Here is a 13,168-nt window from a genome sequence, read left to right as displayed (position 1 = left end):
TCTTTGCATTATCTCAAAATTACCTTGTCAAATTTCACTGCATAGAAAGCAGGTTCCCATCTTTGATTTGTGTGTCTACAATGGATTTAAAAATATATATTTTGACAATGAGTTGCTGCCAAATCAATAATATTGAAAAAATTGCAAATATATGATTGCATGACTATAATAAAGTTTTGTTTATATTTTTGAACTTATAACTCTGAGATAACCAATAAAAAATTTCTATGTTCTTGTTGTTGACTTGTATTTTTTTGTAATTTTGCTTCTACCTTCTAATAATTATACCATGAATTGAATAATGGAGGTTTACCTGGAAAATTGCTCTAATGTAATCTTTGATGAAATACGTTTGGAAAATATGGGAAGAGTTCGGTCAAGCTAAAAGTACGTTTACATACAAAGTATCTCCCGGATCTACCCTTATATTTGATCAATAACAATAAATCTGACTGTAAAACTTATCCTAAACGTATTGCGATTTGACATTTATCAGGGTTTATCATGGTAGAGATTTTGTATGTAAACGTACTTTAAACTAATCATAAATGTCTAAAGTATAAACCATGGCAGAAAAATACGCTTGCGAGCATTGATATATCAAAAACTTTTAAATTTCTTTTCAAATATAAGTAGATTTTTATATGTTTTCTTATACGACACAAATCGTGGGTTGTTCAGATATGCATTTTTTTAACAATTTTTAAAAATTTAAATAATTTTTCATTCAACATTTTCAATTCTAAAATTGATTTGACAGTTCATTGTCCCAGCAGTTGCATCAATGAAAATGTTGAATAAAAAAATATTAAAATTATTAAAAATTATTGAAAACGCGAAATATAATAACCTCCGAATGACGTCGTAAAAGAAAACATATAAAAAACTACTTATATTTGAAAAAAAAAAAAAAAAACATTTAAATTTTTTTGACATATCAGTTGTCCCAAGCGTTGATGCATCTACCTGTATTTAATATCTTTAATACCATGGCCAAACAATAGAGGTTAACTCATTTTCTAACTCAAATATGGCAACGCTTTTCTCGACCTTGTCATTTTTATACCCTCCACCTTGGAACGGAGGGTATATAAACTTTGTTATTCCGTTTGTAACATCCCTAAATATTCATCGTAGAACCCATGGTACAATGATATCAAGGTAGGGCTATGATACCATATGATTTCAATTTTTTATTTTCTAGGCTTAATATGTCATCTTTATTTGTTTATGTATGTGTTTTCTTTTCAATAACAAAAAAATGTTCAGAAAACACTAATTTTGACATTACAAGCCAAACAGGTAGACCCCTATACTTGAAATTTTTTCAAAGTTGACCTACCTTCTCTTCATTGTACCATGGTAGAACCCATAAAATATATACATATATTTATAATCAGCATAAAATTCTAAGTCGATTTGACGATGTCCGTCTGTTGAAATCACGATACAGTCCACATTATTTGACGAAGGCCTTCAAAATTTGGCAGAACAATTTGAATTGTGTCTAGGATGGTTGGTATTGAAAATGATATATCGGTCCACATTTTGATATAGCCGCCATATAACGGTACCTCCCGATATTTGGTATTTTCATGATTTTCCCCACATTTTTTCACGGATTTGTCTAAAAATTGGTATTTGTAGGGTTTAATGGGTTCTAGCCCGTGTGGCGAAACACTGTATGTATAGGTCTACGTTTTGGTATAGACCCCATAAAAGGATACCTACATTCGGTATTTTGATGATTTTTGCACATTTTTTCGCGGATTTGTCTAAAAATTGCTATTTGTGGTGGCGAAACATTGTATGTATCCACGTTGTTGTATAGCCCCATATAACGGTACCTCCCAATATTCGGTATTTTGATGATTGCCACATTTTCCACGAATTCTTTTCAAATAATGTGGACTGTATCGTGATTTCAACAGACGGACATCGTCAAATCGACTTAGAATTTTATGCTGATTATAAATATATGTATATATTTTATGGGTTCTACCATGGTACAATGAAGAGAAGGTAGGTCAACTTTGAAAAAATTTCAAGTATAGGGGTCTACCTGTTTGGCTTGTAATGTCAAAATTAGTGTTTTCTGAACATTTTTTTGTTATTGAAAAGAAAACACATACATAAACAAATAAAGATGACATATTAAGCCAAGAAAATAAAAAAATTGAAATCATATGGTATCATAGCCCTACCTTGATATCATTGTACCATGGGCAGTTCCATGGCACAATGATATCAAGGTAGGGCAGAACTACCATATGATTTCAATTTTTTTATTTTCTTGGCCTAATACGTCATCATTTTTTGTTTATGTATGTGTTTTCTTTTCAATAACAAAAAAATTGTTCATAAAACATTCAAATTCGGGTGTTTTCAAAATGTTCATTTCAACGCATGCATCGACAAAATCTAGAGTTTTTGTAGCGAAATAATCCTTTAGAGACATATAGTACATGATTTTGAAAAGAAGTGTTGACCTTTCATTCAGTTATCGCGGTTTTCAATTATTTATTCAAAATAAATGCAACAAGTTGTTTGATTTTTTATTGTTTTGATACTAATTCTGACATTACAAGCCAAACAGGTAGACCTCTATACTTGCAATTTTTTCAAAGTTGACCTACCTTCTCTTCATTGTACCATGGGCAGTTCTATCTTTTAATACCATGGTAAAACTGGCGAATAGCTTTAATGTGCGTCTCGCAATTTACGCGTCTTCCAATCATTGATTTTGAAAATATTTTGTTTTTATTTTTTAAAACAATTAATACATACACAAAATTGGTAGAAGTCAGGCACACTTAGAAAAAAATTGTAATCAGCTGGTAGCTCTACCTTACCTTTTTATTGTACCATGGTTTTGGTATGGCCCATGGTAGATGAAAATAGGTAGACGCATCGACGCAGCTGCTGGGACAATGAACTGTCAAACCAATTTTGGAATTAAAAATGTTAAATGAAAAAATATTTAAATTTGTAAAAATTGTTAGAAATCGCGTATTATAATAACCTCCGAACGACGTCGTATAAGAAAACAAATAAAAATCTACTTATATTTGAAAAGAATTTAAAAATTTTTGACATATAAATGTTCCCAATCGTTGATGCATCTAACTGTAATTTTCCACCATGGTATGGCCCCATATAACGGCCACACTCACTTTATGGGGTTTTGATAAGTTTAACTTAACTGCATTATGCAAACGGTTTTACTGTCAAAGTGAATTAACTTGTCAAATTGTTGTCAAAAGTAGTCTTCTTGGCCGACCTTGGACATACTATTGTTAACATCTTTGTTTTTGAAATTCCCCGCTACCTGAAAGAAAGGTTAAGTGTGCAACGCAAAAAAAAAACATTAAAATAACACAAGAGAATAGCCATAAGATTTACAGAAAACATATGTTTCCAGTTAGCTGACATTTGCTTTTAAATTTTAATTTTTTTTACCAAAGTTATGAAAGATTTGGTTCGATTGAATTTAACTTTGATTTTCCAGACTACTATTTTACCTGCATACATTAGTCATTTTTTTTTTTTTTTTTGTAAAATTCTTATTTTTTAAGTACAAACTTCGATGTATACACATATCTTCATCACCTTGCCTTAAATATGATGTTAATACCAGTCTTTGATTTCAAAGTCATCTGAGACATTAGTATCAGCTTTTCATTGGGATGTGTTAGCGTCAACTCAAAAGTTTCCAATATTCGAACACACATAATTTTCATTATCATCAAAGCGTACTTTCGACCAATGCAAACATGTGGACCACCGGAAAATGGTATGTACGCAAATTTAGGTAAACGTTGATATTCCAAACGGTTAAAACGTGTGGGTTTAAATTTGAATGGTTCCTCATACAGCTGACTATCGTGACACAGGCCATACATGTTAATCCACAATGTTACGCCAGGTGGATAGGTCCTTCCACCAATTTTTGTGGTTTTTGTAGTTTGACGTCCGGTCATGGGAACTATTGTGTATAGCCGCAAACATTCTCTAATAAACATATCCAGATATTCCAATTTGTTGAGATCCGAGGTGTTGGGAAAACTGTCTGAGGATTCTCTTCGTATGCTATAAATTTCGTCGAGGACTTTTTGTTGTTCTTGGGGATATTTTCCAAGGCAATAGAGAACAAAACACATGGCCGCTGTGGTGGTATCTACTCCCTAAAATAAAGTTCGATTTCAGAAGCTATTGGTTTCAAAGCGACCTAAACTTACAGCAAAAACAAAGGTATTGACTTCATCACGAATCTCCTTGAGACTTAGGGGTTTTTGTTCAATGGTAGCTGTTAGTAATGTGTCCAAGAGACATCTTTGCTTTCTTACTGCCAACTCGGTGTGCTTTCCCTCTTGCTCCAGAAATTCTTGACGTTCCTTTATGACAGAGTCCATAAGATCGTGAATTATATTTATATATTTGGCTAAGTCTTTAGATCTTTGTGTGTTGTTGTAAACTAAATCAGGAAAGAGTAATGGGTTTACCATACGCTCAAATAGTAATTCCCTTGTTCTGGAAAACGAGAATTTGTGTGGAAAATAGTTAGTCATTTTGTGATTATTAAAGTCATTACAGTTGAGTATTTGGACAGTAATGCTGAAGCAAACCCCTTCTGATCACAATAAGTTTAAAAACTACTAAGTTTATTGTCAAACTGTTCTCAAAAGTAGTCTTATTCGCAGACCTTGTATAGGCCTTGATTTATAGCACAAAAAGCTTTGCATCAATTTGTCCCTACTCTAATAATTACCTATGAAACGCATGGGTGTAGGAATGATTTAAGTTATTTTGAGTCTCCAAGTTTTTCCCCATTGATGTATCTGAAAAGAAAAAAACGAAAAAATTTAAAAGTCTACATTTATTTCCATACAAATGTCCATTGTCGACTTACCAATAATGGTATCCATTAGACAAGGAAACAAATATTCCGATACTTCTATTGACTTTGAGTCTAAATCTCTTAATCTATCTACAAGTATGTTGACATGTTGAATTATGGTGTGAGTAAATCCATTTAAAATATTTGGATGAAATGCAGGTCCCAGTGCCTTTCTGTGTAGTTCCCAATCTTTGCCTTCACTAATCAGCAATCCATTTCCTATGAACACGTTTAACATTTGAAATGAATCTGCCCGTTTTAGGGTGGCGTCATTCAGTGCATCTCGTGTCTCCTGTGGACTATGTAGAAATACCCATAGTTGTGGCCCTAGCCATAATCGAAACGATTGACCATATTTCTCGTGACAACTGTGTATTGCATATAAAAGTTCTGAAATTTACAATTAAAGAGATTAGGTTAGGTTAGGTTAAAGGATGTGTGGCTGGGTAAAAACAACAACCACTCCACTCGGAGACCTACTGGCCCATTGTGATCATCCTAGTCTAGAAAAAAGGGGAAGTGAGGTAAGAAAGATAGTTAGTGTAGAATATAAGATTTAGAAGAATTAGAAGAGCTAGTGGGTTTGCGTCCACGGTGTAATCAGCGTAAAGAGATCAAATAATGTATTCGATTTTTTCATTAACACTTTATTGGTACAATGATTAAAGCGCCCTTGGTAAAATTTAGTTTTTACAATCATGTGACATTATCTCTAAATCTATATTCAACTCTTATATATACAAAAATTGATTTGGGTACTTAATCCTCCCAATTTTACGATGATTTCCCATACAAATTTAAATCAACTTAAGACTAAACAAGTTGGATTTGCAAATCGATTTAATTTAATAAATTGGTGAAAAGTTAAATTTGAAAAGATAAGTTATATCGGGCTTATGCCATGTTTACGTAAGAACTTTTTGTAGGGTTAACCTACTTTGAGAGGATTTATTTGAAGTAAAAGTAATGGATATGACAATTTAAATCCAAATCCAGTGGGTTAACCCTCATATATATAAACGTACTGTTAGATACCAAATTTTATCAGAATTTATTGATTAATCTGGATTTATTCAATCAGATTTACCATACAAAATAGATATTTTCCCGGCCGGTTTCAATTTAAAACCGAGGCGAGGTTTTACACTTGTGGTGTCATTTTTATAACTCATGTTTATATTCGTGTGTATGTCATTGTATGTCATATAACATAATTCTTTCTATCACACACTTGCATATGTTTTTTTATTTACTTGGTTACATTGAGACAAAATTGGGGTTTCTAAAAACTTAAAATACTTTTGATTAAATTATTTGATACTTTTGATTAAATTATATTTTGCCAATGAATATTCGCTGTGATCGAAAAGGAAGATATGTATTTTACTCGTGCATTTCACAACTGAAATGTCCTCCATGTATCACAGGATGGGTGCTTCATATGAAAATTTGCCACTACATATTTAAAAACATATCGTCTAATAGAGCCTCAAACAAACATCAGCTGAGCGTAATTTATATTCTCTTAAGGGTGTATCTAAACACACAAGATTAACCCACTGGGTTTATAAGATCCATAATATTGGTAGTATAAATGCGCAATTACAGGAAAAGCAGAGCTGGATGTTATTATATGAAATAACATCCATTGTATTATTGATTTTATTGTATCATGAAAGCGAAGTTCAAAAACAAGAATAATTTGTGAAGTTTGCAAGTTTTTTATTTATAAAAATGAAAAAAAAATGTTAATCGATATCGGAAATAACCGAATACATCACCGAAAAACTATTGCCTTTATAAAATTTTTCATTTTGTAATTTTTTGCTTTATAAGTTTTTATTTCGCAATTGAGATCATGGTAAAATTAGAAAGGTAAGGTCAATTGCATGGTAGAAGAATATAGGTAGACGCATCGACACAGCTACTGAGACAATGAACTGTCAAACCAATTTTGGAATTGAAAATGTTGAATGAAAAATTATTTAAATTTGTAAAAATTGTTGAAAAATGCGTATCTTTACAACCCACGATTTTTGTCGTATAAGAAAACATATAAAAATCTACTTATATTTGAAAAGAAATTTAAAAATTGTTGACATATCAATGCTCCCAAGCGTTGATGCATCTACCTGTATTTTTCTACCATGGTCAGTTGACAATATCTTATTGTCAATGTGTCTATTTAAATTCTTAGAGAAGGTAGAACAAATCTTCTTCCTAGATAATTTTTTTCTCCTGGCGACCCTATTATGTCAAGAATATACGCAGTTTGTACGTGTGTGTTTATACAATTAAGAGGTAGAACAGCTTCGTAAAAGTGCAGAAATACACCACCAAAGCTATGTCCGACCAACAGGTGGTTCTAATTAATTTAATATTTTTCAGCAATCTTTCAACTCCATGAAAAAATGCTTATTACCTTTAATGTGCACCCCGCAATGTACGTTTTTTTTACAATTATTAATTTTGAAAATATTTGATTGTTGTTCTTCAAAACCTGGAAAAATTTGCAATCAGCTGCTAGCTTTACCTTACCATTTTATTGTACCATGGTTGTCTCTCTATCTCGTATTCAATTTCTTTGAAAAAAAAAACTAATATTCCATTCATGTTTTGTGGATTTTCCTCAATATAAAATAAACCTGTTCAAAAGTCTATTTGACACAATAAGGCTCCAGTACAAAGTTGCATTTTGTCAGTTTCTATGAAGTTGAACAATCTTCCTTTTTGAGCCATGTGTATATCGTTGGGGATCACGTTGTTTCCTGAATTATGGATTTTCGTCAATGCAATGTCATGACGAATATGTCATCTCTTTACCCAACAAAATCGATTTTGAAAATTTTCAAATAATAATTGCTCTGTTCCAGAACTTCATGAATTCCAAACTTTTTACTACGATAACCGATTTTCCCTTTATGATATCGAAGAAAATTGCAATAGTAGTAGATTGTTGCAGGTAAAGTAATTTCAAAAGAGCACATCCATCTCTGCAAATTTCACTTCAAAGGAAACATGTTCCCATATCTGATGTGTGTGTATACAATGGATTTGTAAATAAAAATTTTGACAATTAGATGTTACCAAATTAATAATTTTGAAAAAAAAAATGTAAACATATGATTGTATGACTATACATTCTTAATTTTACCATGGTTATACAGTTACATGCTCCATTTCTTAGAGATATGATTTTTTTCTTGGGCATAAATATAAAAAATTGAGATAATATATCCTTTGAGATAATATATATTTTATCTCATAGTAAATTAATCTCAGTGTTGCAAGTTGCTGGCTAGTCCTCAAATGGTGTTTACTCAGCTGAAAAAATTTGGCAAAATCTTCACAATTCTTTCTATACCGGTTTCCGAAGTTCTCGACCTTTTCATTTTTAAAATGAAACTATTTTTTATCTAAATATTTACTTATGACTGCTGGCATATTTAAAAAAAATAATAAACAATCTTTTATTTTCAACATTCCTAGGCACGTAAAAACAGTTATATGTTCCATATCATAAAAAGACGAATTGTATTTATCATGTCTTAAGCTTAAACATGTGATTTTAAATTATTCATCTTAAGGAAACATTATCGGGGCGGGTAGTTCTTGTGTAGTCCTCGAATAACGTATTATTTTAAACCAGTTTGATCCCCAGAATAACCGGCAAAATCTTCACAATACCTGCTATATGAATTCAAGCAATGAAATTAAGGCCCATTCGACTTAAAATTCGGGAAGACAATATAATAGCAAAACAAGCCGCGATATTGTTGTTCTTCTTCACACTTGGCCTAGCTGCCGCAAAAAAAAATATTTGGTTGGAAATAAATCTAAATTTATTGTCAGATTTACGCTAATATGTAAGGAAGTAATACAGAAGTTAAATTTGAAAATTTATGGAAATAAAAAAATTGTGATCGAAGGATTGAATGAGATTACCCATGGTATAATTTTTACAGGTAGCAGCAAACCCCAGCTGATTTGACTCAATAGTAATACTAGTGTCAAATTCGATATGACGTTTTGTGATTAAAATCAACTTCTGGATATATAATAGGAACATATTTTTTTTGGCTAATAATGGAAAAATTCGCTTTAATACCTAACAAAACGTCAACGGCGATATCCGTTACATACAGTAGACTACACAAAAAAAAAAAAAAAAAAAAAAAAAAAACAAAATAATTAAAAATAAGTAAAAAAGTAGTAAGTTCGGCCGGGCCGAACTTTGAATACCCTCCACCATTTAGAACGAATTTTAAAATTTTCGAAAAAGATAACATTCGCTAAAAATTCTGTTAACATTTTAAAAATACCGAATATAGCCGTTATATTAGGGCCTGTACTACGTGCATCTACATAGGCATTGTTTGTCACAAGCCATTACCATATTCAAATTCGAAACATGAAATAAACGGTGAATAATGTAGCTAAAATCATCAAAATATCGTACTTAGGGAGGTACCGTTATATAGGAGCCAAGCGAAGACCTGGGCCTGCATAGACAATTTTCTGTCACAGGCTGTAGCTTCCATTACGAACTTCAATTACGAAATCTTATACAATTTCGGTGAGTATTGTACCTAAATTCGTCAAAATACCGAATATAAGGAGGACCTGCATAGACAATTTTCTGTCACAGACTGTAGTTCCCATTACGAACTCTTAATACGTAATTTGAAACTACGGTGAATAATGACGCTAAAATCATCAAAATACCTTTATATGGGGGCTATACGAAGACGTGGACTTGCACAGACAATTTTCTGTCTCAGGTTGTAGTTTCCATTTCGAACTTCAAATGCCAAATTTGAGGTACCGTTATATGGGGGCTATATGAGAACGTGGACCTACATGACCCATATACGAACTTAACCTGCCTACTGGCAAAATAAACATGTGTGCAAAATTTTAGCCTTCTATCTCGATTCGTTCGAAAGAACAGACAGATAGACAGACGGACAGACACACAAACAGACAGACGGACATAGCCTTCTATCTCGATTCGTTCGAAAGATAGAGTGATTACAACAGACAGACACACAAACAGACAGACGGACATGGCTAAATCGTCTTAGAATTTTACGCTGACCAAGAATATGTATACGTTGTTGGGTCTAAGGTCATTATTTCGATGGGTTACAAATGGAATGACAAAATGAATATACCCACCATAGTATGGTGGAGGGTATAAAAACCAGCGTTCGAAAATAAACAGTACACAAACATAGTGTACTGTACCGGTACAGTATCACTAAAAAAAATTTAGCGGTAGTGTACCGGTACACTATTTTTTATTCTTTCTACCTATTCTCATATTTTTCGATTATCTTCAAAAAGTAAAAAAGTCATCTTTCATTTTTATAATATTGAATTGTATTTGTAATTGTTTGCATTATCAAAAACATCAAGCATCTAATCTCACAAACCGTAAACAACAGACATGTGGTACACTACCTGTACATTATTTTTTTAATGTTCCGCCGACATACACTACGATTTTGTAGTGCTCCGGCTGCGGAACACTAAGATTTAGTAGTACAGTACGATTCTCGTTCTGCTCCGGTACAGTATCACTAAAATATTTTTAAGGGTAGTGATCCGGTACGGTTCATTATCTTAGTGTGTCACTCCACCTAGGAACGGTACAGAACACTACGGTACAGTACAATACTGTTTATTTTCGAACGCTTATAAAAACCCATAACATTGGGCGCCAAAATATTACGGAATATCTCATTACATAGTAATATACTGATCTGGTTGGTTATTGTTGTTGTAATAGTTTACATAGTTTAATTATATAACAAGAAAAGTAAACAAACCACTGTATAACTACATATTAGGAAAATACGTTACATTTTTGGCGCCCAATATAAAGAGATATGATATTTTTAACAAATAAGACTCAGTCCGCCATTTCGCTTGCAGTTTCCCCGTTATTCAACAAAAATGTCAAAACTCGTATATTGTTTGCAGATTCTGGAAGAGAGTAATATTCTAAACGACTACTGCAGACATGGATGAGCAATCAATATTAATTATGTAGCTAAAAATATATTTTATTTTCATGGTTATATTAAAAATTAACCAAATTGACTCCTTGTTTTGCAACCGAATTTGAATATTCCAATTTAGTAAATTGCCCACAGGGGTTTGAGACGTTTATGAGTTTCCAGCTGAGTAAATTTGTTTCAAATTTAAAATAATTAACAAAAAGCTTGGCGTTTCTTAAGTTTTTAAATAAAGGTACATAACGGTTGCACATCTATCGTTTTCTTGAACGTTTGAAATAACAAAACCCGTTTATTTGCACAATATTAATTTGTAGAACATATTTAGAAGAATTCAGTATTTTTAGTTTGTTTTCAAGTTCAATTTAGTACATGTATTATCTCTATTTGTATTTGTGACTCACTCACTTTCTGGTTTTAATTTTGCTATAAATTGCACATTGCCCAGACATGGTACAGACCAGGGACCAGGTAATCTAATTCCGCACAAAAATATTTTGTACCAATGTATAAGAAAATATGCCGCAGCAGAAACAATAAAAAATACCAAAACTACCGACATAATCGAAGAGATTTTTTAATGATTTTAAATCCGATTAAAAATAATCAATTCCAATTTTTATTGTTGTTAGCCAGTTAACGCGGCATTTGATAAATTGTTAATTTGCCGAATAATGAAACAATTCATTTGAACGTAGTCCGATGGGTTGGCGAGTTTGTTTGCAACTGATGTTGACGCCTGCATATAACGTTTGCATGTGAGGTCTAATGCCGCTCTCTTTCTCTCTGTCTTACTCTCTTCTCTTCTTTTCAGTTTGACCACTAATGCTATTTACTGTTGTTGATTATCACAACAATTTCGTGTCGCTGAACTTTGTGTTGGAGGGGTATACTTCATGTATATTTGTACGTCGCTATGTAAAATGTCAATTTTCTTAGGTTTATTTTAGTTGTTGTTGGTGGATTATGATTATATCAAATTTCGTGTGTATTTCCATTCATGCTTGATAAGCAAGTTCACGTAGAATTGAATGAACCTCACATATAGAAACTTTTATTGGAAAGTGTTTGTTAAGAATTTGCAATATTATTTTTCTCGAATGGAAAACCATCCATTAATTTGCAGGTATATCGAAGGTTTTTTTACTAGCTTAAGTCATCGGACTTGACTGTGAAATGGATTCGAAAATTCAAAGTGTGTCGACTGTTTAAAACACAGTCGAATGGAGATGGTTGCCATTTCGTTGGAATTTTATACAATATCTTGGATTGGGATTAGCGAAACTTCCATGTATAGATGAGAAGCTAAAAATATGAGTGTATAGGAAGTTAATCAGTTAAATATTGAAATGCGACTTGTAAACGTCAGTTAGTGAAGAGGTAAAGTGAAATTTTTTGTTAAATAATAGAGCTATCTTCTGAGTAAAGAGTGAAATGTGTAAAGTAAAGCTCTTTGGATCAAATTTACTCCAGTATTCGATCTGGCGATGTCCTTCCGCCTGTCTGTCTGCCTAACTGGTACGCATGAAAACTCTCAAAGGGAGTATACGATTTGGTCCAAACTTGGTACATGGTAATATTATTATCAAACTTAGATCGAGTTCGAAGATGGGCAGTATTGGTCCACTCTTTCTGCTACAGTCCACTCAAAAGGTCAAAAATTAAAAAAAAAAAAAACAAAATATTTTACTGCACCTAAAGGACGTTTTGCTTTAACTTTGTAAATCCTAATATTTGTATCAGGGCTAGGTCAGGTGGTCAATTAACAATATCGGCCCAATTCATCAAGTACCTTCCGCACAAAGGGACAAAATTTTGAATAAATACAGGCTGAGATGAAAAAACTGCAACCAACTTCAGACAGCTGTAATTTCTAAGCCACTCGTCCGACAGCTGTTAAAATTATTCCAGTGACAGCTTATTATATTGTTTACAAGCTTACAAAAGCATTTTGGTGAGAATTTTCCAGAAAAAATGTTATTCGTGATGGAATTCAAGCGTGATAGTGTGATTTCTTTATATTTGGCTGGAAAACCACTAGTGGCTATCGTTAGATCACACCAGCATTTAAATGTGAATAAATCTTTTGTGTCTTGTACCATCGCTCGTTACCGCGATACTGGTAGCGTAACCCGACGTCAGCAACATCAGCGTCGCAGTGGCCGAAAAATGGCTCGTGAGCTGAACTTATCCAAATATACCATTCGGCAAAGATTGACAAATGAGCTCTGGGTAAAGCCATTGAAATTCC

The 13,168-nt window shown here is 32.6% G+C and overlaps 1 protein-coding gene across 1 annotated transcript; it reads right to left on the bottom strand.

Moving 5' to 3' along the window:
* Positions 1-3,457: 3,457 nt before the first annotated feature.
* On the bottom strand, positions 3,458-11,663 carry LOC101887394 (probable cytochrome P450 311a1). The gene is made up of 5 exons (XM_005180423.4): positions 11,326-11,663; positions 4,910-5,287; positions 4,769-4,838; positions 4,239-4,530; positions 3,458-4,184 (listed from the first exon to the last, which is right to left on the bottom strand). Exons 1-5 carry the CDS (start codon positions 11,477-11,479, stop codon positions 3,606-3,608), a joined length of 1,473 nt encoding a protein of 490 aa, XP_005180480.1. The 5' UTR covers positions 11,480-11,663; the 3' UTR covers positions 3,458-3,605.
* Between the last annotated feature and the right edge of the window lie 1,505 nt (positions 11,664-13,168).

The sequence above is a fragment of the Musca domestica genome, unplaced genomic scaffold, assembly GCF_030504385.1.
Source record: "Musca domestica strain aabys unplaced genomic scaffold, Musca_domestica.polishedcontigs.V.1.1 13, whole genome shotgun sequence".
In the NCBI taxonomy this organism is placed as follows: Eukaryota; Metazoa; Arthropoda; class Insecta; order Diptera; family Muscidae; genus Musca; species Musca domestica.
This window is presented reverse-complemented; position numbering and strand designations above follow the sequence as displayed.